Source organism: Ipomoea nil, unplaced genomic scaffold (assembly GCF_001879475.1).
Source record: "Ipomoea nil cultivar Tokyo-kokei standard unplaced genomic scaffold, Asagao_1.1 scaffold3069, whole genome shotgun sequence".
Taxonomy (NCBI): domain Eukaryota; kingdom Viridiplantae; phylum Streptophyta; class Magnoliopsida; order Solanales; family Convolvulaceae; genus Ipomoea; species Ipomoea nil.
The window spans coordinates 6522524-6543966 of NW_017619497.1; the positions used below are offsets into that span (position 1 = coordinate 6522524).

Here is a 21443-nt window from a genome sequence, read left to right on the forward strand (position 1 = left end):
CACAAAAAGTACAAAAATTATTAACGGCAGTAATTTAAAAATTGCCAGGAAACAGGGATAACCACGTACACACTCGTTTCGAATCAAATTCCGTGCTGAGCTTATATGTGGTGTAAATTAGCTCCATGAAAAAAAAAAAAAAAAAGAGAAAAGACAAGAAGAAGAAGAAGCAGTTGCTCCACCTCTACCATCTACTGGTCTAGTGTCATGACAAGTGGATTGGTTCACTAATCAGTCGTCAGTGCAGTGTGCGAAAAGATGGAGTGTTTTTGCGGTGTAAACAAGACACTTCCTTCTTGCTCAGCCGTCCTCAATTTTCGGGTGAGATATTTTGCTTAAAAGATCATCTTAGGAATTGAATTGAATGAATGCTTCCTTGCATGTTTTCTGTGTACGATTCGGCTCGCGTTTCATCAGTTCGATAAGAGTTAGAGCTTTAATTTGCTGCTTTTGAAACTCCTTTCCATGCCTTACTATTCCCTTATCCCAATTTCGTTTCTGCTATATACTTCAATTTTCTTGGGATATTGTTGCTCGTGGTACAAACTGCGTCTTTCACTCTTTGTAGTCTCTTGTCGTATGCATTAACTATTCCATTCATTTCAGTATGTGCAGAGTGTTATAGGATCTAAATCACTTTATGCTGAATTTTGAGCTTATTAGGGTATTCTATCACTACTTTGAATTGCACAAGATATCTGTTTGCAGGTTTATAATTGTATTTGTTTTTCTTCCTGTTTTGATGGCATTGAGTACTGGACTTGAACCCTCTTATACAAACTCTTAAGCTGAAGCCACTTGATTTCTGGTCCTTGGATTCAAACTGAAATTCTGGATTCATTATGTTGCTTTCTCTTGTGCTGCACATCTTGAGCTTTAAGTTTTCATGTCTTCGTTCTTGACAAAGTTAGCTGTCAGTAGAGTGTAGTAATAGTTTGGCTTATGTATTGAGCTGTTCCCTTCCACATTACATGTGTTATGTGTATCATTTGTCGACATATTTTTAGTGACATAGTTAACTGATATTGCAGGGTTTTTCATCTGTTGGTGTAGGATATTCTGAAAAATCTTTACTTCCACCATTTCCACTTTCTAAACCCTGCCACCAACTTAAGATCAAAGCTCAACCTTTTCTAAGAAAACAAAGTCCTCTGCATCTCTCTTTTACAACATATAAGGGCCCTTTCGCACAAAGTGGACAGCAACCTTGGGACTTTGGAAGATTCCTGAGTACATTGTATTATTTCAACGGACCTCCCTCCCCTTCCAAGGTTGGGTTGCTTTCTCTTGTAATTACATTTTTTTTTTCCTTTCTCTTGTCTATGCATATGAGTGGTGGTCTTAAACACATCTAACAAGGTTGGTCTATGTTTGAAGTTCTTCGAATTTCTGATTGAGAAACTATCTGGTCCATCACCTAGTAAACCGGTAAAATCGATGGATTCTTCTGGGATCATCCTTGTTGCTGGAGCCACAGGTGGTGTTGGAAGAAGAGTAGTAGACATCTTGCGCAGCAAAGGGTTGTCTGTCCGAGCACTGGTATTTACCTGCAATCTACTGCCCTTTTTAATAGCCAATCTGTCAAAAGGTTCTGAATGTGAAAGTGGTATATGATTTCAAGACATAAATACAAAGACAATTGGATAATTAAATTTCTTACATCACTGTCATGTATGGTAATATTTGTGAGACAAAATCCTCTCAGGTCAGAAATGAAGAGAAGGCGAGAAAAATGTTTGGCGAAGATGTTGATCTGGTAGGTCGATGATAAATTTGGTATTAAAATATTTCTGCTCTTTGTTGCCCCAGCATGAGTAGAAGACTGCACAGCTGATCCTGAATGTAAATTTTCTATTTTCATTTGATTGTGTGAATAGTTAGTCATCAGACTGTCTTCTGGTCTGTTAAACATTTGATCCTGGAAAAATGGATGCAATTATGGTCCATTATATTCAACCTGTTTTTTCATTTTTGATGGGTACTCTTAAATTGCAGAAGTTCACTGCTAATATGATCATGTGTGAATGCAGAAATGTGATTGTGTTTTCTGTGACTAAATATTCAGATTGTAGGTGATATCACTAAGGCTAGCACTCTGCTCCCTGAGTATTTCAAAGGAGTGAGAAAGGTTATTAATGCTGTTTCAGTTATTGTTGGCCCCAAGGAAGGGGATACCCCTGACAGGGCCAAATACAGTCAGGTAAAAATCAAGTCTCTAATAATTAAGGGCAACTCTTTCATTATTTTCCTATGAAGTTAAATAAATAATTTCAAGTGAAATTTTAATCTAAGTTTGGTTTTATTCCTTCAAATTCCTATCCTATATTGATTTTTTTCAAATCCTTCTAAACTATTCACCTGTATTAGAACTTGCCTCTCTTCTAGTATGTTTTCTAAGTTCCATCCCTTTCCCCCCTTTGTCATGATTTGTCGGTTCCATTTTGATGTCTTTAATCTGATGTTTCTAACAGGGGATCAAGTTCTTTGAACCAGAGGTGGTCAACTTATTTCATGACTTATGAAGTTGGTTTCGTGCTATTTTCTTATATAGATTAGAAAACTCACTAGTCTCTTATTTCTCTCTCTCTCTCTCTCTCAATTATTTGACATCCACCTTTGCATGCGAAAACAGATAAAAGGTGCTTCACCTGAAATGGTTGAGTACATCGGTATGAAAAATTTAATCACTGCTGTGAAGGATGGTGTTGGGCTTCGTAAGGGAAAACTTATATTTGGATTTGAAGGTATGATCTTGTAAAAAAAAAACTGTATTACTTGATAAGTATAAGATTTATGAGTCATTATCGTCCACCAAAGGCAAGGGCTATATTCAGTCAACGTAAGTATTTACTTACTGTCACTAATTACTGTAATATATCGGCTTAAGTTCACTTCATTCTGAATAATTTTGCAGGCAATTTGTCTCAAACGCGTGAATGGGGTGCCTTAGATGATGTTGTGATGGGAGGAGTAAGTGAAAGCACATTCCTGATAGATCCAACCGGTGGGGAAGATGGTGAACCAACAGGGATTTTCAAAGGTTTGCTTAAAGTTTAAATGATTTTGAGAGAGAAATGCCAAAGTACTTCATGATCAGTGGCTAATATCTATGCTCAATTAATTTTATTGATTTTGTGTCCAGGAGTTGTTACCACTGCAAATAATGGAGGTTTTGCCAGTACGAGGACAAAGGTGAAGATTTCTTTCTTACACTGTCTAGTGCTTGGTACATTTCATTCTTGCTTCTATTCCATTTTTATGTTTTACAGTCAAAGTTCTGAATTGTGGTCTACCATATTCTTTTATATATTTGAACAAGCTTTATCAGGACGAAGTTTTATCTCATGCTCAACAATATATTTGACCTTAAAATGTGATCTTGTCTTTTTCTTGTTCTTTTACATTTTATTTTTGATTTTCTAAATGAGTTCTCTCTGTGTCCGTTTTCAGAATTTTTCTGTACCAGAAGATCTTTCTGCTTATGATGGCCTGGAGCTGCGGCTAAGGGGTGATGGCTACCGTTATAAGCTTATCATTCGCACTAGCCGTGATTGGGACACTGTGGGTTATACAGCGAGCTTTGACACAGTGGAGGGTCAATGGCAATCGGTTAGTGGCATTGTTGCTTCAAAAGAAAGGAATTAACTCATTTCTTATAATAAAGAGAATTGGTTGAAAACTTTAGCAAAACAAAATTTCATGATTTACAGATTATGTAGGGGCATATCTCAATAAAACATTAAAATGTAGCACAAAGATCAAACAAGGGAAAAAAAGCCAGTTATATTATTTATGCCTATGAAGCTCATTTTAGATCTTTGATGACCTACTTTCCAGATTCGTTTGCCTTTCTCTTCTCTGAGACCTATTTTTCGAGCACGAACAGTACCAGATGCGCTACCTTTTGACCCAAGCCAAATTATATCATTGCAGGTACGTTAGTATTTTTATTGGGCACTTCTTTTGCTGTTTAACATATTCTTATGTCTACTTTGACAAAATATTTCAATATGCAGTTGATGTACAGTAAGTTCGAGTATGATGGTAAACTAAACCCAACTTTCAAGGAAGGTCCTTTTCAACTTCCGTTATCACAAATTCGTGCATACATAAAGGATCCTATCACTCCCAGGTTAATTTCAAATATATTGGCTTACAATTGTTGAATTTGATTCTATCCAATGCATTAAACTTGGAAGATTTTATAAACCCTGCCTTTATTTATTTATTTCTTCGGTGTTGCAACTATAGGTTTGTACACGTGGGGTCTGCAGGTGTTACTCGACCTGAAAGACCAGGACTAGATTTGAGCAAACAGCCTCCTGCTGTGCGTTTGAACAAGGAATTGGGCTTCATCTTGACATTTAAGCTAAAGGTTCATTGATTTCTTAATGCATGTTATTCTTAATTTTAATTGGTGCAATTTCTCTATACAATGCTTGCTTACATTCTTTTATGTTATCTTTGTTGTTGTGTCAGGGAGAGGATTTGGTTAGGGAAAGTGGAATTCCATATACAATAGTGAGGCCTTGTGCTTTGACTGAAGAACCCGCTGGAGCTGATCTCATTTTTGATCAAGGAGACAATATAACAGTATGTATTGTCCAGCAGTCTCTTATGGTTTTGTAAAAACGACTTCTAAAGTGAAGGCTATACTTTCCCTGTTTGCGTTTTGACTAAATTATTATCACATGCAGGGAAAGATATCCAGGGAAGAAGTTGCTCGGATATGTGTGGCTGCTCTAGAAAGCCCATATGCATGTGACAAGACATTTGAGGTCGCGATTTCCTTAGTTCAATCATGCCCTCTATATTCCATACGTCCTCAACTTTCTTCACGAAGAAATAATGGGTATGAGTATAACGATATGAATTCTTATGTGACAGGTGAAGAGTGTTATTCCATTTAGCGAGCCATACACTGTGGATCCTGAAAACCCCCCTCCAGAAAAAGATTATGATGTTTACTTCAAGACTCTGAAAGAAGGCATCACTGGGAAAGAAAGCCTCGAGCCAACCCCTGTTACTGCATAACGAACAAGGTATGTTGACAATCCATTTAAACTATCCAATGAATTAAAAACTTGAAAGGAACTTTAGCTTACATGATAATTAAGAAGCTAACAATATATGAAAGTGGTGCACTTGTTATATTGTTCAGATGTTGTAGGGGTGAATCTATACAAGAGTACAATTTTGAAAATGTGTGTTTCTTTTACCCATCAGTGTAAATATATACGTATTGAAAGCCGTACACTTGTTATTGCTCAGATTTTGTAGGGGTGAAATCTATACAAGAGTACAATTTTGAAACTTTGTGTTCCTTTTACCCATCAGTGTAAATATATCTTGTCTGAGCTCTGTGGTGGATAGATTCTTCTCCGACGTGGAAAGCTCAAGGAAGGATCAAGGACGTGATGAAAAAGGTGACTTTATCAAACTAAGACAAAGTTCAATCCACGTAAAGATACACTTTTCACCTTCTAAAATAGAAATGTATTATATATATGTGAATCCCTTATCTGATTTACAGTCTGCTTCCCTCTGTTGTTTACCATTAATGCTACCACTAAAATGCAGCTTACCTGGTTTTACTTGAACTATCATTATCAAGTACAAACCAAAAGTTATCAAGGGAATATGTAGTACCCAAATCTAGTGATACGTGCACTTTTCATATCTTGTTACTGCTATTCTTGTATACTTATCCCGACCCTAGCCAGCAAATGACCTTAAGGAAGTAAACCAGCCTAGGTTGCTCATAGTTAATCGGCTCAAACCGAGAAGACTGATAGGTAGTCCCCATAGGGAGTCGAATTCGGATCTTATTACTGCTATTCTTACATAATCTGTGAACACCAAGTCGAAATGTAATTATATACTCAAGCTAGTTAAATGTAACCAGAAGTAAACAATATTGAGATGGGTGCAAGGTTAGTTTGAGAATGACTTCTCTTTAATGGGGTCATTTTCAGTTTTTTTTTCACAACATTTATGCATGGGGAGTAGACAAAGTTGTAAACTGTGAATCTGCAGAGGGTGCAGTCTGCAGTGGAGGATTAGGCAACAATGAATTTGTATTGTACCAAAAAGTCTGTTCTTTAGCAATCATGACCTTGTTATATACTACATTAAAATCCGTTTTTGAAAATGTGAATAGATTACAGATTTGGCGGTTTCTGCAAATGTTGCATTCCATTGGTTAATATCCAGCAGTCTTTGAAATTGTTAGTGTATTTTATTGTTTGAAATTCTTCATTTGATTTTGGGAAATGAAAAACTGAGAAATGAATACAGAAAATGTGTTTACTTACAGACTTGCATGCACCATCTTATTTATTGCCTTGAAAGGGGTGATTGAGTGAATGTAGTATAATTCTTGTATTAGAAGATCATGAGTTTGATTCTTGTTAATAATTTTTCAATTGAGCTCGTTGGACAGAATCTTCCTAGTGTGGTGCAGGGTTTACTACATGCACATTCTCAGATAATGACGGTAGATTTTTCTCATCACCAAAAAAGTGATTTTATTAAAATGATTTAATTTAATGACTTTCTTATGTAAAGAATATTTCTACTAAATATAAAAAAAACAGCAGAAAAAAAATTACGATTTAATATTTTCATACATATATTAATATATACTGTGTTTCTTTTATTTGAAATAAAAAAATATATATTTAAATTTACGGTATACTATCTATTTCAAAAAAATTTAAGTCGTCTTAGAATCCAATGATGATAAATTGTATGGTGGTGCAAAACTCTTTTGGATTTTGGTGTCCAAATGGCTAGTTGGGACCATCCTACGTACGTTTAGGTTTGAGGATGACCTTCAACTTCAAGTCCCTTTCTTGTATAATTAGCCTATATTCTCAATTTTAGGTGGGAGCTGTTTATTCATCTTTTCATTTTGAATTAGTCAATTATGCACACCCTAAACTAGTTTATCTTATTGTAGTTATTTGTCGATTATGGTCAAAAGGTGAGCTTCACCTAGAGTGTACTTTTGTGTAGCGATTACAGGTTTGATCATAAATCAAAGCCTATACATTCCATTCCAATAAGTAGTTGTTGCGGGCATCCCCTTAAATCAAAGTCTATATATTCCATTGTCTAATTTTACATGATCTGTTTATTATTTATTAATCAAATCATTTTTTTCTAAGTTTATTTTCTTCAACATATATCATTGAAGTAAATATTATAAAAAATAACATTAATCAAGTTTCATTAACATATTTTGTTCACAGAAAAACATTATCTCAGATGCAAATTCAATTCTTGGATTTTAAAAAGTTCCCAACGAAACAGTTGTACATCATCATCAATGATCAATCATCATGTTCTCCACCCCAACCGGCCAACCCCACCCCTCACCCCAACCCCAGCGTTTGCATTTCTTAATATTATTTATTATTATATTTATATTTATTATTTGATCACTGATATATATAATATACCCATTCTGGGAAAAAGAAAGGCTACTGCAGAAGTTACATTTAAGAAAAATATTAATTATTAAAATAAAAATCAAAAGAATATGCAGGTCAGCAGCTATACTATTTGTCTGCATTTCTATTAAAAAGACAAAAAAAAAAAAAAAAAAAAAAGGTTTGATCCTTTCCTGCAATAATGCTAGCTTCTGCCTCCTTGAAATCTCTTCGGAGAACACAAACACGCTTGCAAAACCCCCTAACAAAAATAAATAAAAAAATTAGTTCCTTGATATTCAACGTTCCGTCTCAACTAAAAGACTAAATCGATAGTTGAACTACATATTACTGAATGCTGAGTACATAAATGTGCAGTCCAATTATTAGCTTAAACTTTTAGTTGGTACAAAACAAATAATTATATAAATGCAGTTAAACTATTTATACTTTATAAAAATAAAAACTTTTCCAAAGAAATAAATAAAGCAGTATTGCTACTTACTAGCTAGCTAATAACATTATTATATATCTTACATGGAAGCAATGTGGTCTTCTTCTTCTTCTTCTCTGATGTCTGTTCAAGAGTTTGGTTAACTTGGCAGCCATTTGTGCATGAGAGAGAATCTTCCCTGGAGAGCTCAAGAACACACTTCTTTGGATGGGAGGAGACCACAGACCGCTCTGCGAATAATCAAAGTCGAATTCCGAAACATCTGAGAATTTCGACAGAAGTTTTTCTGAGACAGACTTTGAAACCATCTGAATTCTCAATGGAGAAGAAGAGGATGAGACTTCTGAGAGAGACATTTGACATATGTTTCCAAAAACTTGGACTGTAATATGGCAATATTAGCTACAACTTTCTTTTCCTTTTAAACCGTGTTACACGGTCAAGCTAAGTCTTAAACTGATGTGATATATATGGAAAATTACCCATTGGTGTAAACTTGTAAGTTTTACAAACTTGTATAATGGGATTTACCATGGGTAAATAAGGAGAGTATAACTTTACAAAAGAGTTAATTCCATTTTTTATCCTTCTCCCAAGAGGACAGAAAAGGTTGAATCCACAATCTTAAGCAATCGTTATACCGTGCACCAGGGCGCACATAGCACTATGCGCCCCGCTCCTCCCAAAACGACGTTGTTTTTCGTTCCCAAAACGACGTCGTTTTGTTAAGTTGTTTAAAAAAAATCCCACATGTTTCGAATGCACATAGGTCCCCCCACACCCCAATGTGGCTCAATGGTTTAGCGGACATGACAGTGCGCACAAGAAATCTGTCCACTTTGGACATAATTCCACCGAGGTTCGAACCTTGGTCTCTTTTCTCAAATACTGTCCACTGAACCATTGAGCTAAACCCGTGCCGACTCCATTTTTTATCCTAGATTTATAGATGGCAGTTCACTTTTAGTCCTTTTTTTGGTCTTAGTATTATTGTGGCACGATCATTTTTTGTCCTCTATCAACAAAATACAAGGGCATTTCGGTCTTTAATTATGAATTTTTTCAAAAAAGTAAATATAAAAAATATATCGGGTCAACATATACTTTGTATAAAAAAAAAAGATCAAAATATCTTTGTATTTAACTACATTTCAATGATTTTGTTGATGGAGAATAAAAAATGGTCATGCCACAATAATAATATATAGGACCAAATGAGGATGTTCTGATAAAAAGAACTAAAAGTGGATTGTCGCATATAAATCTAGGACCAAAAATAGAATTAACTCCTTTACAAAACAACAAGGTACACTTATAATGTGTGTATCTAGAATTCTGATCGGATTCGACCTGTGACTTTCCTTCAATGAGATCAGAGTTACAAAGGTGTCAACTGAACACAAAGTGCTTGGCATATATATATATAGGTTGGATCAAATGGGAGCAGAGTCCCCCTACAAAAAGTGAGGATTGATCGTCTTATCTGTCCATCGGGATTCATTAATGGTTTAATATTTTATAATTATTAAAAAATTTTAATAGTGTATTTCATTTTATAATTATTACAAACATGAAAATTTAGTAATGATAAGATTCTAGCTTTAACCATTGATGCGCGTAAATCACATCACGCGCGACTTGTAACTTATTTATTTATTTTTTTAATGACAAAAATCCCATAAACCCCATTTTTTCCACCTAAAAAAACATGACAAAAAACCCACTACTAACAGTACGTAGTATATATTGTGCCATACTTTAGCATGATGTACTTCTTCCCTTATTTGGAAGGCAAAGTCAAAAGCATATATAATAGCTTAAAGAAGAATGTTTTTTTTTTTTTTTTTTTTTTTTTTTTTTTTAATTTTAAATTTATTTGAAACACAGTCGCTGTTGCAAAATATTATAAAAGTTGAAGATGGTAGACATTAATTTTGGAGTATTAATGTTAATATTGGCGTCTTGTGTAAAAGAGGGAAGGAATATATGTTGGGAGGGTGGAATTGGTGAATAGTAAATTAGACCCTGCATCTTTACAAAGTTAAAGTAGAGTACAAATGTGGAGAAAAATTTTGTATGAAAATGATGTTTGTGGAAATTAAATGATAAGAAGAGATACTATATTATGAGTATTTCAAAAAAAAAAATAAAAAAAAATACAAGAATCAAATAGCTTCATCTATTATCAATGTCTATTCAATTCACATCTTGGACTAAAATAAGATTTAAATGGACACATTTATTTTTAAAATTTTGTTCACCTAGCATTTTGTTCAGGTTTCCCTTAAGTAACCCTCTCACAATGCTGATATAGAATTTAAATAAAAATAATTCTGTTGACTTGTTAATTAATTTATCACCGCTGACCTTTAAACACATTCAAACTAGAGAAAAAAAATTCTCTCTTTGAACTCCTTGGACGGTTCTGGTGTTATAACGTCACTGCCTTTCTTGCTGTAGCTGCAAACAATGGATGGCCAGCTTGAAACTCCGGTGGCTGAGCTTCTGTTCGAGTTGAATAACCACAATTTCATTCTCCCGGAGTGGTCGTTGGTGCCTCCTTTTGATCATAATTTAAGCTCTGATGAGTTCATTTTCTTTAACAACTAGGTTTATCTTTCGTCATCAAAATACTCCTTTTCGCAAGAAGTAGAATTTCAAACCCACTCAAAATGCCAAAAGCTCTACCAAAACGAGTAGAACTTCAAAATTTTTGTTAAGCTCCAAAGCTCCTAGAGTTTGCTTAAATTTTTTTCTTTGGAAACCAATTTGCTTGAATTGAAGATGGAATTTTACCGTTTTGCAAAACTGAGTTTTGAGCTAATTCTGCAACACGAGTTCTAGAAATTATTAGTTGGTCAGAGCTAGTGGTTGCGTAAAGCAAGATTGACTAGTAGATGTTCATAAATGTCCAAAAATTTCTCTTTTTAGCGACCTCGGACAATGAAATAGTTGCACTGTCATGGCAGTTGATGCCAATAACTCCTCCCTCGTGAATGACTCTACTAGTTCCGACGAAGCCAGCGTCTCTTCATCTAGTAATCAAGCAGGTCCTCTAAAAGCAACCAACAAAGAAAAAAAAAAAAAAAAAAAGGTGAAACCTTCCTAGAATGCCAGGTAACTGTAAAACTAAGTATTCAATTTACTAAAATAAAAATATTAATTTTTGGAAATTTTTATTTTTTTTAGGTTTTCAAGGTCTGGATGCAAAGGTGATTACTTTATCAACCAAAGACTCTATTAGCTACAAATAGATTTGTTTGTGAAATCTGCAACAAAGGGTTTCAAAGAGGCTAAAATACAGAGTGAATAAATTTTTAAAGTAAATATGTCCAAATAGATATTATTTTAGTCCAATGTGCGAATTGAACAGTCGTTGATAGTAGGTATAGATAGAGCTATTTGACCCTTCTGCAAACAAAGAAAAAAGAAAAAAAATGATAGAGCAGAGGTGGGGGTGGAAACCATTTTATAGCTGTCGGGAAATTTAATTTACTCCCACTACTTGAAAGTGTCTATTGGATAAACTTCATTCTCGTGTGGTTACTCTTATGTAATAGTTTGCAAAATCACTCACATAAGAAATATAAACCGTACTAAGAAAGACCATATGTGATGTGCTCGGTACCAGGAGTCTCTTGAAGCATGAAACGTCATGGGGGATTCATGAGCCCAAATGATGAAGATTATATTTTCACCTAAAATATTTTTGCAACTTTGTAACATTATTTCTATGATATGTTAGGTACAATATCAATTGGTGTTAGTATTTCCAAATCCTCTTTTGATATTGAGATGAGCATTACTAAAATTCAAGTTCCAATCATTGGTAGTTAAGTTGTACTTGTTACCATTAATTATAAAATGTATTTATTATGGTCAAAATTAGGCTGTATTAACTTACAAGTTACACTCTTTTTTTTTTTTTTTTTTTTTTTTCAACACAAAGCTAGGCTATAGAAACTTGCCCACACAATTTATAATTTCTTTAGCTTCTAAAAAATAGTGAAAAAGAGAGTGTTTATTGATTTTATTCATATCGCAAAATTAGAACTCTATTCAAAGGTTGCTATTTCATATCGTGTATATATATATATATATATATATATATATATATATATATATATATATATATATAGGTTAAATGGCGTCAAGTTGGGTACTTTTAAATTTATTTTCCAAAAAGATTACTAGGCGAAATAACCTCTATTTAGAAAATAAGTTTAAAAGTACTGATATTTGGAAAATAAAATTTCAAACTACCTATCTTTATAAAAAAATCTAGGATTACTTTGTTACCAATTGTCAGATCAAAAAAATTGTAGCTGATAACAAATACACAACTTTATTTTTATAAATTTATATAATAGTCAGTGTCATATTTAAAATGTACAACAGGGATAAAATGTTGGACTTAACCTTAAACCCCTCCCAACATATAAGAGAATTATAGTGCCATGCTGGAAAACATTTTGCCCAATCCTAGTGGAACAAACAAAATGGTCACGAATTGTGGAAACAAACGTGGGCCAAGCCCAATTAAACTATCGTGAGAATTGCATAGACAAAAGTTGGATTGGGCCCAAACCCAATTAAAATAACACCAATTTTTTTTTTTTTTAATTGTCAATAAATTTACATCCCCAGATTCCAATGCCTTTACGGATAAGATCATAAGAAGAAGCACTTTATATTATAAGAAGCAAAAGAGATTAATTAACAAATGTACAGTAGCATTCAAAAAAAAAAACAAATGTACAGTAATTAACGATAACGGATGACGTTACTAGAGATTCGCATGTGACGCCATGAGAAGCACGTGAGACACGTGTCACCGATGAACGCTGCCCCCTTAATATTTTTTGTAAAGATAAATTTTATGACGTTATAAAAAAAATTTAGTCCACTCTTCGCAATAGTATTAAACATGCAACTTGGGTCCCTTACCTAAACCGCCTCACCTAATCCTTTTTTTTTTTTTTTTATATAAAAAAAATTATCATTTGATTAATTATTTTAATAGAAATTAACTACTCCTTAATCACATCTTTCTTAGCTAGCTTTGCAAGGCAATTTGATGGTGATCATGTGCACCCACCACAATGCATGGTGATGATGATCACGTGTGATGACCCTAAATTATTGCCACAATCATATCCGTTGCGTAGAAATAATATAATTTTAATTAATTATTTAATTATGTAATTAACTAATGGCATTAAAAGTCAATATTTTTTCATTGACTTTAATGGGTGGTCACATCCGATGATTAATTAGTGATTAGCAATTAAGTTGTTTGTTGAATGAAGCTACATTCTTATAATCAAAGTGGCATAGGATTGGGGATATGTTTCCTATTGGAGCGGATTTGATGTTCTTGTTTTATAACACACTTTCTAAAAAGTATAAATTTTCTACGTTTTATAAAACATTTACAAGAAAAATGATCTATTTGAATATGAGACGGATAAGGATTTGAATTAGGATTTTTTTTTTTCTATAGGAAGCCGAGGTTAAAACATAAATGGCTTTAATTTAGTATTTTGTAAGTAATTAACATGAATTAGTAGTTTAATTCACAAAATATATTAACTTAGAATTATCTTGAAAAGATAGGTATTAGTAGTGCTAATAACCTTGTGGTCTAGTGGTATGAAGTGACTCTCCCAAATGAGAGGTCATGAGTCTGAGTCCTAGTGAGGAGGTATTAACTCTTTGAGAAAGTAGCCACGATGATTTTTGAATTATTACATAATGGCAGTGTTTACTTAGTGCACTTTTCTCGAGTAGTGATTGCGAGTTTCACTTGTCACTTAAAAATGTTAGAAATTTTCTAAACATTTTAGTTGTCGACGAGTCAAACATAAATACGACTCGAACTGGATTTAGTTATAGTGATAGAAATACTAGATGTTCTTCGTGTAAACATACATAAATACTAGATGTATGTTCTTCGTGATTTTTTTTCCCTTCAAAAAAAATTATCACTACATACTCTCTCTCTCTCACACACACACAGTTTAGGGGGTCTTGACCACCCCAACCCACCTTAGTTCCGAGCCTAAATGGAGATACTCTCGAAATTAAACTATCCAACCTCACTTGTGCAAGTAAACACCTACCTTTAACTTGGTGATAATGTATCTTTTTCTTCTTTATACTTCTAAAAAAAAAAAAATTCAATTCCAATCAAAATATATAGTCGGTAAACAACCAGGACTATGTGGTCTAATGGTATCCGGGTTGGACTTCCATTTGGAAGGTTGTAAGTTCGAGCCTCAGTGGAGGCGTTATTGGCTCTTTGTGTTTCAGTAGGTTGAGAAAGTATATGAACAGATACTACAATGTAATAGAGCTAGTAGCATTCAAAAAAAATATAGTCGGTAAACAATATAAATAGAAATTTTCTAAATAATATATTCTCAAAAAATGTACTAATACGTACTTTTTGTATTATATAACTTCTCAATTAATATAGTCGGTAAACAATATAAATAGAAATTTTCTAAATAATATATTCTCAAAAAATGTACTAATACGTACTTTTTGTATTATATAACTTCTCAATTTTTAATAGTTAACTCCTGGTTGAAGAGCATCCATATCAATGAATATTTTGTGATTTTTGGAACAGTACATGATGACATGGTGGAGAGAGAAGGCAAGAGAGAGAAAATTGGGGTTGCTATGCAAGGGAGAGGTTTTTTTGCAGAAATATGGAACCCACTGAAAAAACTCCCCAATCGCGCCGAGCTGCGTGGCTGTCACAAGTGCGCCCAACGCGCTGACAGTAACTTTATATATATATATATATATATATATATATATATATATATATATATATATATATTTTCTTTTCCCTCCCATATTCTCTTTCCTAATCACACTTACAAAACTCCTCAAAAACCATTAAAAAAAAAAACTTCACTATTATGAATGCTCTAGGGGCCGTTTGGTTCACGGAATGTTAGATTACCTTAGGGAATGTTAGATTGCTGGGAATGTTAGATTACTAGGAATGTTAGATTACCTTAGGGAATGTTAGATTCCTGTGCTTGGTTAAAATTGAAGTATGTAATATAATCAACAAAATTATTTTATATGCTAACATAACGTAATAAAAATAAAAAATATATAATTACAATATATATTTTTAAATAATTAAAATTAAAATGGCAAAATTTATAAATATCCAAGGTTATCTTACATTACCTAAGAAAATGAAGGGAATCACATTCCCTTCAAAATCCTATGTGGAGGGAATGTTTCATTCCCTGGGAATGTTATATTCCCTCAGATAATATAAACCAAACATAGGAATGTAAGCTCTGGAATGTTATATTTCCTTGGTTATGTAATATAACCTGAACCAAACGCCCCCTTAAGAGTCTAAGAGATGTTGGTTTTTTTTGTGGAGTCCACTATAATGTGGATGAAAGAGAAGGAGAGAGAAGCAATTTTTTTTCTCAAACAAGAGAAGAGTTTTTTGTGGGCCCCTAGGAGAGAGAAGGAAGAGAGGAATCGCCGCAAGAGAGAGTGTTTCGCGCACGAAATGCGCTCACCAGGCGCGTTAGCTAACAACTTTTTTTTTTTTTTTACCTGTTTCCGTGTCAGATTCTCTATTTTTTTCCCTTTTCTTTTTCTTCATTTTTTTTTCCACCCTACTCTCTCTCCTAATTGTATCATAAAAAACAGTGCAAAAATTAAAACTAGCTAGTGTGGATGCTCTAATTCATTCAAAATAATCTATCATCAAATTTCATGCAATAATAATTATAATGACACACCAAGACTATGTGGTCTAATGGTACCCGGGTTAGACTTCTATTTGGAAGGTTGCAAGTTTGAGCCTTAGTGGAGGTGTTATTGGCTCTTTGTGTTTAGAAAGTATTCGAACAGATACTACATTGTAATAGAGTCAGTAGCATTCAAAAAAAAAAATTATAATGACATAACACATTCTTTATTATTATTATTATTTTTGGTGTAGCATAACACATTCTTTATAAGTTACTAAGTTGTTGCCTAATATACTATGAGTTTTCTTATCATTATGATCATGTACATATGTTGATACAAATTAAATAATTCCATATCCAGGCACACACTTGAGACAAGCCTGGCCATATGTGCACTTCCATAATAAAGCAAAGAGAGAGAGAGAGAGAGAAATATTCCTAAAATAACCTTTTCTTTAAAAATAAATAATTTGGACTGTCCAAATAGATTTATAGATTTAATGGCTAAAATTTTGAAAAAAACAAAGCCACATGATCTCTCCAATCCCCAAGTAAATATAGTTGTAAAGAGGGCAATCAAGGAAGCCGTTGGATTTGAAATCAACGGCTAATTCTACTAATTACAATGAGATCAAGACACAAACCTAAGAAGATTCAAAAAAAAAAAAAAAAGACATAAAACAAATGTAAATTAAAGAAATAAAAATGTTTTTTTTTTTCTTTTGTTTTTTGGTTTTTAGCTTTTGTTTTGTCTCGGTATCTTATGACGCACAATATGCAGTTTTGTAAGGCCTATTATTAGAGTTAAAAGAATACACGCATTGGGCAATGTATGGACAAGTGGGGGGATGCCACTTGTCAAGCGATCCCATCACGCGGTCCCACACCACGGTGTCAAGTTATGCCGGCGGCGAGCTTCGTCTCTCTCCATCATTCCGATCCCGAACTCCCTCGAACATTCCGGCAGCTCGCCGAGGCCGGCGAACGGAGATTCCTCTCCCTCCTCCTCCCGCATTGAGAATATCACCGACATGTCGGCGTGCGTCACTCTCGCTTCCGTCAAAATGGAAGTGCTCTCGATCACGGTGGACGTCGTCGGCTCGAAGCTCGAAAACCACCCGAACTCGTCGCTGTAGATCACCGACGACGAGTCGCCGAGACCGGCGAACTTGTCGGAGGTTTCGGGTTCCGGTTGAGCGGAAAAGTCGCTGGCTTCGGCTTCCCGCCCGTCCTCGGAGTCGGAAACCGCGGCGGCGGCGGCTTTGGATGATGTTGTTGCCTTGGACGATGACCTTGTTGTTGGTGCGGCGGCGGCGGCGGTGAGAGTGACGGCGTTGCGGTGGACGTGATTGTTCCTGGCGGCGGGCCATGGGTGGTTGTGTTCACAAGAATAAGTCACGACCAGCATGTTTGGGTCTACACGGCTCCTCTCCACTTGCTTTTTCGCTGGGCATCCTTTTGAGCTGCTACATCTATAATATCCTCTGCAATTTTCATCATTCTAACATTAATTTCATAAAAAAAACCTGTTTATCCAGCGCACACTCTCGAATAATAACTGCAGATTTCCTCATAACCCAACATTAATTTCATCAAAAAAACTAATTTAAACCTTTTTATTCCAACATTAATTTCATCACTCACTGCCCACCATCAGGTAGTGGCTGCAGTTTCCCTAGTCACTCAAAAACATTAATTTCATCAAAATTCATACAATTTTATTATTGATATTATCAGCCACTCATTGGACTGTATATAGATTTTAACACAATTGGACTAAGCTAAGGAAAGAACATCAAAATTATACTAATTAAGTTCATATAACACAATTATGGTTTTATGGATTGATTTTCTTGAGAATTGAGATGTATAGTATAATATATACCTGGGATAAGGGGAGCCTTTGATTGGCTTTTGTCCATATTTCCTCCAAGCCCAAGAATCAGACGGTGGAAAGCTGATCTCGCCTTTGAGCTTTGATCCTTCAACGTCGCTGATCGGCACTGACACCACTCTTTTCTGAATGGCACGTCTACTGGAAAAAAACAACAAAACCCCCTCAATTTACTATATTAGGTTTGCATGAATTAAGAACACAAAGAATTGAAACAACCTAGGAATGAAAAAAAACATGCAAAATTCAAGGTACGTGGTGAGGATTGAATTGAACCTGCTGCTTCGTTTGGGGGAGTTGATGGAGGCCATCTTGGTGTCGTGAAACATGCCGGAGCGCGGCGAATCGGCGCTGTTTTCCGGCGAGTTCTCGGAGTCATCTTGGTCGTTGGCGAAAGGCGGCTGGTGGCTGAATCTACCGTCCATGGCCGGATATTGGAGTTAATTAGTTGGTGAGTAGTCCAAAAAGGTGTGTATACTATCACCCTTGCTTGTATGTATATGTGGATATGTACTTAGATGAAGATTTAGATATTTAGAGGAGGATAGAGATGGCAAGTGGGGGGTTGGGGGGAGGGGGGGGGGGGGGGGTAGGTGATGGATTTGATGAGAACAAGAAATAGAGGAAGAAAAGTGGGGGTGGAGTTTAATATGGGTCCGAATGAAGACAGATAGGGCAGATATGTAGTTTATAGAGGACGTGCAAGAAAATGTTGAAATAATCCAAAATATTAATTATTAAATTGCAATGTGAAAACGACCTTAATTGTTGATTTAATGTCTGTCTAATCCAATGTTATTTTATTTTCTATGTATGTATGGCCACCCCACCATTTGGATTACATGGGGATATCCAATAATTGATGACCCAGTAGTGTTATCTTTACCTCAACTACTTGTTTATTTTTACTTTGCCAGAAATTCTTTAGTTAGAAAATTTTAAGTACGTTTGATTTAAGTAATTTGAGATTATTCTAATAATGTGAGAAATTAATGTGATACTTCCTTTGTATCATTTTATCTGTCGTACTTACCATTTATTGTTCAAATCAATTATTTGTTCTTTGTTTAATTTATTTTTTTAGTATTTTTTTTACTTATTTTAAAATTTAAGTTTTGTGTGTGTGTTTAATAGTACTTTTAGTGTAGTTTCTAAATATATAAATTTTGTATATACTAATACTAAACTTAATATTATGAAAAATTGAATTAAAAATAATTTCAGTTGAGTCTCGTTAACCGAACCATACACATCAAATAAGACGGAGGGAGTACTATTTATTTGGTTCAAGTAATCTAAAAATCAAGATAATATGACATTAGATATCGAGTAATATTCAAGGTAATTGATAACCTCGATGGTTTCATCTTTACCTCAACTACTTTCTTGTTTTTACTCTACTAACTTGAAGTGCATTTGTTTCAAGTAATTTGAGATTATCTTGGTAATGTGAGAAACATAATGTAGTATTGCTTATTATTTGGTTCAAGTAATATGAAAATCGAGGTAATATGACATTAGTTGTCAGATAGGAAATTGGGTAATATTCAAGGTAATTGATAACCCCGATGGTGTCATCTTTACCTCAACTACTTTCTTTGTTTTTACTTTGCGAGGAATTTTAAGAAAATTTTAAGTGCGTTTGGTTCAAGTATTTGAGACTACGAACCTTGGTAATGTGAGAAATATAATGTGATATTACTTATTTGGTTCAAGTAATTTAAAAATCGAGGTAATATGACATTAACTGTTACATAGAAAATTGAGTGATGTTCAAGTTAATCTCATTACCTTGCGAATTTGAGTTATTTCAAGATTACTTTTTAATATTTTTATTTAATTGCCTTCATTTTATTGCATTACCGATGTTTCTTGCTTTGTCCATATGTCTTTTTTTTTTTTTTTTTTTTTTGTGTGTTTTAATTTCTTAATTTTTTAAGCCAAATATTTACTTTTAGGATTAATCTCCTACAAAAATATATATATATTTTTTCTCAAATTAAAATTCCCAATAATAATGTCATCTTAATTTTAATCTGAACTAAACACATAGGTTAATGGCATTTATGTAAATGACATAATATAACCTCCAACCAAACAAGTTAATATTACAATTTTTCTACAACTTTAATTAAACATATAAGGTAATCTTAAATTTTCGTAACTCACGTCACATTATTTTTCTAGAAGTAATCCTATTATTTAGGTAATCTCACCTACACCGTTAACGGCCAAATGACCCCTTATAGTGATATTATGGGTTAGGATCATATATATATATATATATATATATATATATATATATATATATATATATATATATATATATATATATATATATATATTATACTTTATTGGCAAATTATGATGTGCATCCGTATGCACCCTGCATGGTGCATACAGATACAAAAACGACGTCGTTTTGCATAAAACGCGCGTCCTATTTTTTTTTTTTTTTTTTTTTAAAAACCAGTTTCGATTCCTAGCAACAACATTATGTTATTCATTTTTAGTTCATTCATTTTGGATTTTTTAGTTATGAAATTCTGGAAGTGTAGTTATGCAATTCTGGAAGTGTAGTTATGAAGTTATGGATGTGTAGTTATGCAATTTTGGAAGTGTAGTTATGCAATTCTGGAAGTATAGTTATGCAATTATGGAAGTGTAGTTATGCCGTTCTGGAAGTGTAGTTATGAAATTATGGATGTGTAGTGAAATTATGGATGTGTAGTTATGCAATTCTGAATTATTTTTTTTTTAAAGTTAGACGCCAAAACGACGTCGTTTTTGCATCCGTATGCACCATGCATGGTGCATACGGATGCACAGCATAACGCTCCATACTTTATCATATTGAATATGGTTAACATTGACACCAATTGTACAGAATGTACTGTTACAAAAATCGTACTAGGCGCCCCTAGACAGTGATGATTTCCTCCCTAAGCGGATGTTTAGACGCCTAACTTGGCTGAGTTGGTGGCGAACTCGACCGAGTTAACTCGGCCAACTCGACCTTGCTAATTTCTAAGCGCTAGACGCTACTCTACCGCCCGACTAGTGCCTAGCGCATACTACAACCATTTTGTATCTTAGTATAATCATGTTTACTATACATAAGTTTATCCAATATTTATATTGATTCACATCGTAAAAAAATTAAAAATTTGATTTTTATATCTTTAATATGTTGACAATTTAGGTATCACATTATAGTATTTTCCTAATTAATATGATATACATTTTTAGTAAAATTTATTTGAATCTTAACTTATTATAAGCACATAATTAAGGAAAAAAGCATTAATTATAGTGGTTAAATATAGTGAGTCTCATGTGAGACCGTCTCACGGATCATTTTCTATGAGACGGGTTGGATCATAACAGAAATGTAATTCTTAAAATATAATACTAATAATCATGAAAAATTGGTTACTATTTAGAAAGAAAATATAATACATTTGAAGAAAAAATTTAATATTTTATATTCAAAATGTAATATTTAGAGTTGAATAGTTATGAGAAAAAAATATAATACTAATCATAGATAAATTGTTTAATTGTTACTTATGAGAGAAAGTATAATACTTATGATGAAAAATGTAATACTTTTAAATTGAAATGCAATATTAAACATTGAATAGTTATTTATGATGAAAATTGTAATACTTATGTGAGAAAATGTAATACTTATCAAAAAACCAATTAATCTTATGAATGAGAATTCATGACATGCATGGTCTTATAGAAGAATTTGTCAGTTATATATAATTTTGAATATGTATATTATCCATCCATGTGAATGAATTATGAATTTTCAAATTATATATATTTGTATTTGTAGGATGTTAATAAGCTATTTCATCGATAGCTTTAAGGTTTTGCATTAGATTCGATCTTTTACCTAATACAGCCAGATCCAA

The 21443-nt window shown here is 33.6% G+C and overlaps 2 protein-coding genes and 1 long non-coding RNA gene across 4 annotated transcripts; 1 reads left to right on the top strand and 2 right to left on the bottom strand.

Moving 5' to 3' along the window:
• The first annotated feature begins 87 nt into the window (after positions 1 to 87).
• LOC109165641 lies at positions 88 to 5687 on the top strand. 2 transcript variants are annotated; one of them, XM_019314490.1, is made up of 17 exons: positions 88 to 321; positions 1032 to 1271; positions 1378 to 1539; positions 1706 to 1756; positions 2066 to 2200; positions 2472 to 2495; positions 2633 to 2744; positions 2915 to 3040; positions 3143 to 3192; positions 3451 to 3609; positions 3838 to 3933; positions 4017 to 4132; positions 4252 to 4375; positions 4480 to 4593; positions 4698 to 4778; positions 4888 to 5042; positions 5338 to 5687. In XM_019314490.1, the coding sequence occupies exons 1-16, from the start codon at positions 259 to 261 to the stop codon at positions 5032 to 5034; spliced, it is 1800 nt and encodes a 599-aa protein (XP_019170035.1). In that variant the 5' UTR covers positions 88 to 258; the 3' UTR covers positions 5035 to 5042; positions 5338 to 5687. The 2 variants fall into 2 exon arrangements, with proteins under 2 accessions (XP_019170035.1, XP_019170033.1); XM_019314488.1 differs by having other exon boundaries at positions 89 to 321; positions 5272 to 5687.
• A 1798-nt stretch (positions 5688 to 7485) lies between these two features.
• On the bottom strand, positions 7486 to 8431 carry LOC109165643. The gene is made up of 2 exons (XR_002051577.1): positions 7971 to 8431; positions 7486 to 7695 (listed from the first exon to the last, which is right to left on the bottom strand). It is a non-coding gene; the product is annotated as an uncharacterized LOC109165643 (long non-coding RNA).
• A 7657-nt stretch (positions 8432 to 16088) lies between these two features.
• On the bottom strand, positions 16089 to 18106 carry LOC109165642 (probable WRKY transcription factor 65). Its single transcript, XM_019314491.1, has 3 exons — positions 17797 to 18106; positions 17512 to 17661; positions 16089 to 17110 (listed from the first exon to the last, which is right to left on the bottom strand). The coding sequence occupies exons 1-3, from the start codon at positions 17943 to 17945 to the stop codon at positions 16498 to 16500; spliced, it is 912 nt and encodes a 303-aa protein (XP_019170036.1). The 5' UTR covers positions 17946 to 18106; the 3' UTR covers positions 16089 to 16497.
• Between the last annotated feature and the right edge of the window lie 3337 nt (positions 18107 to 21443).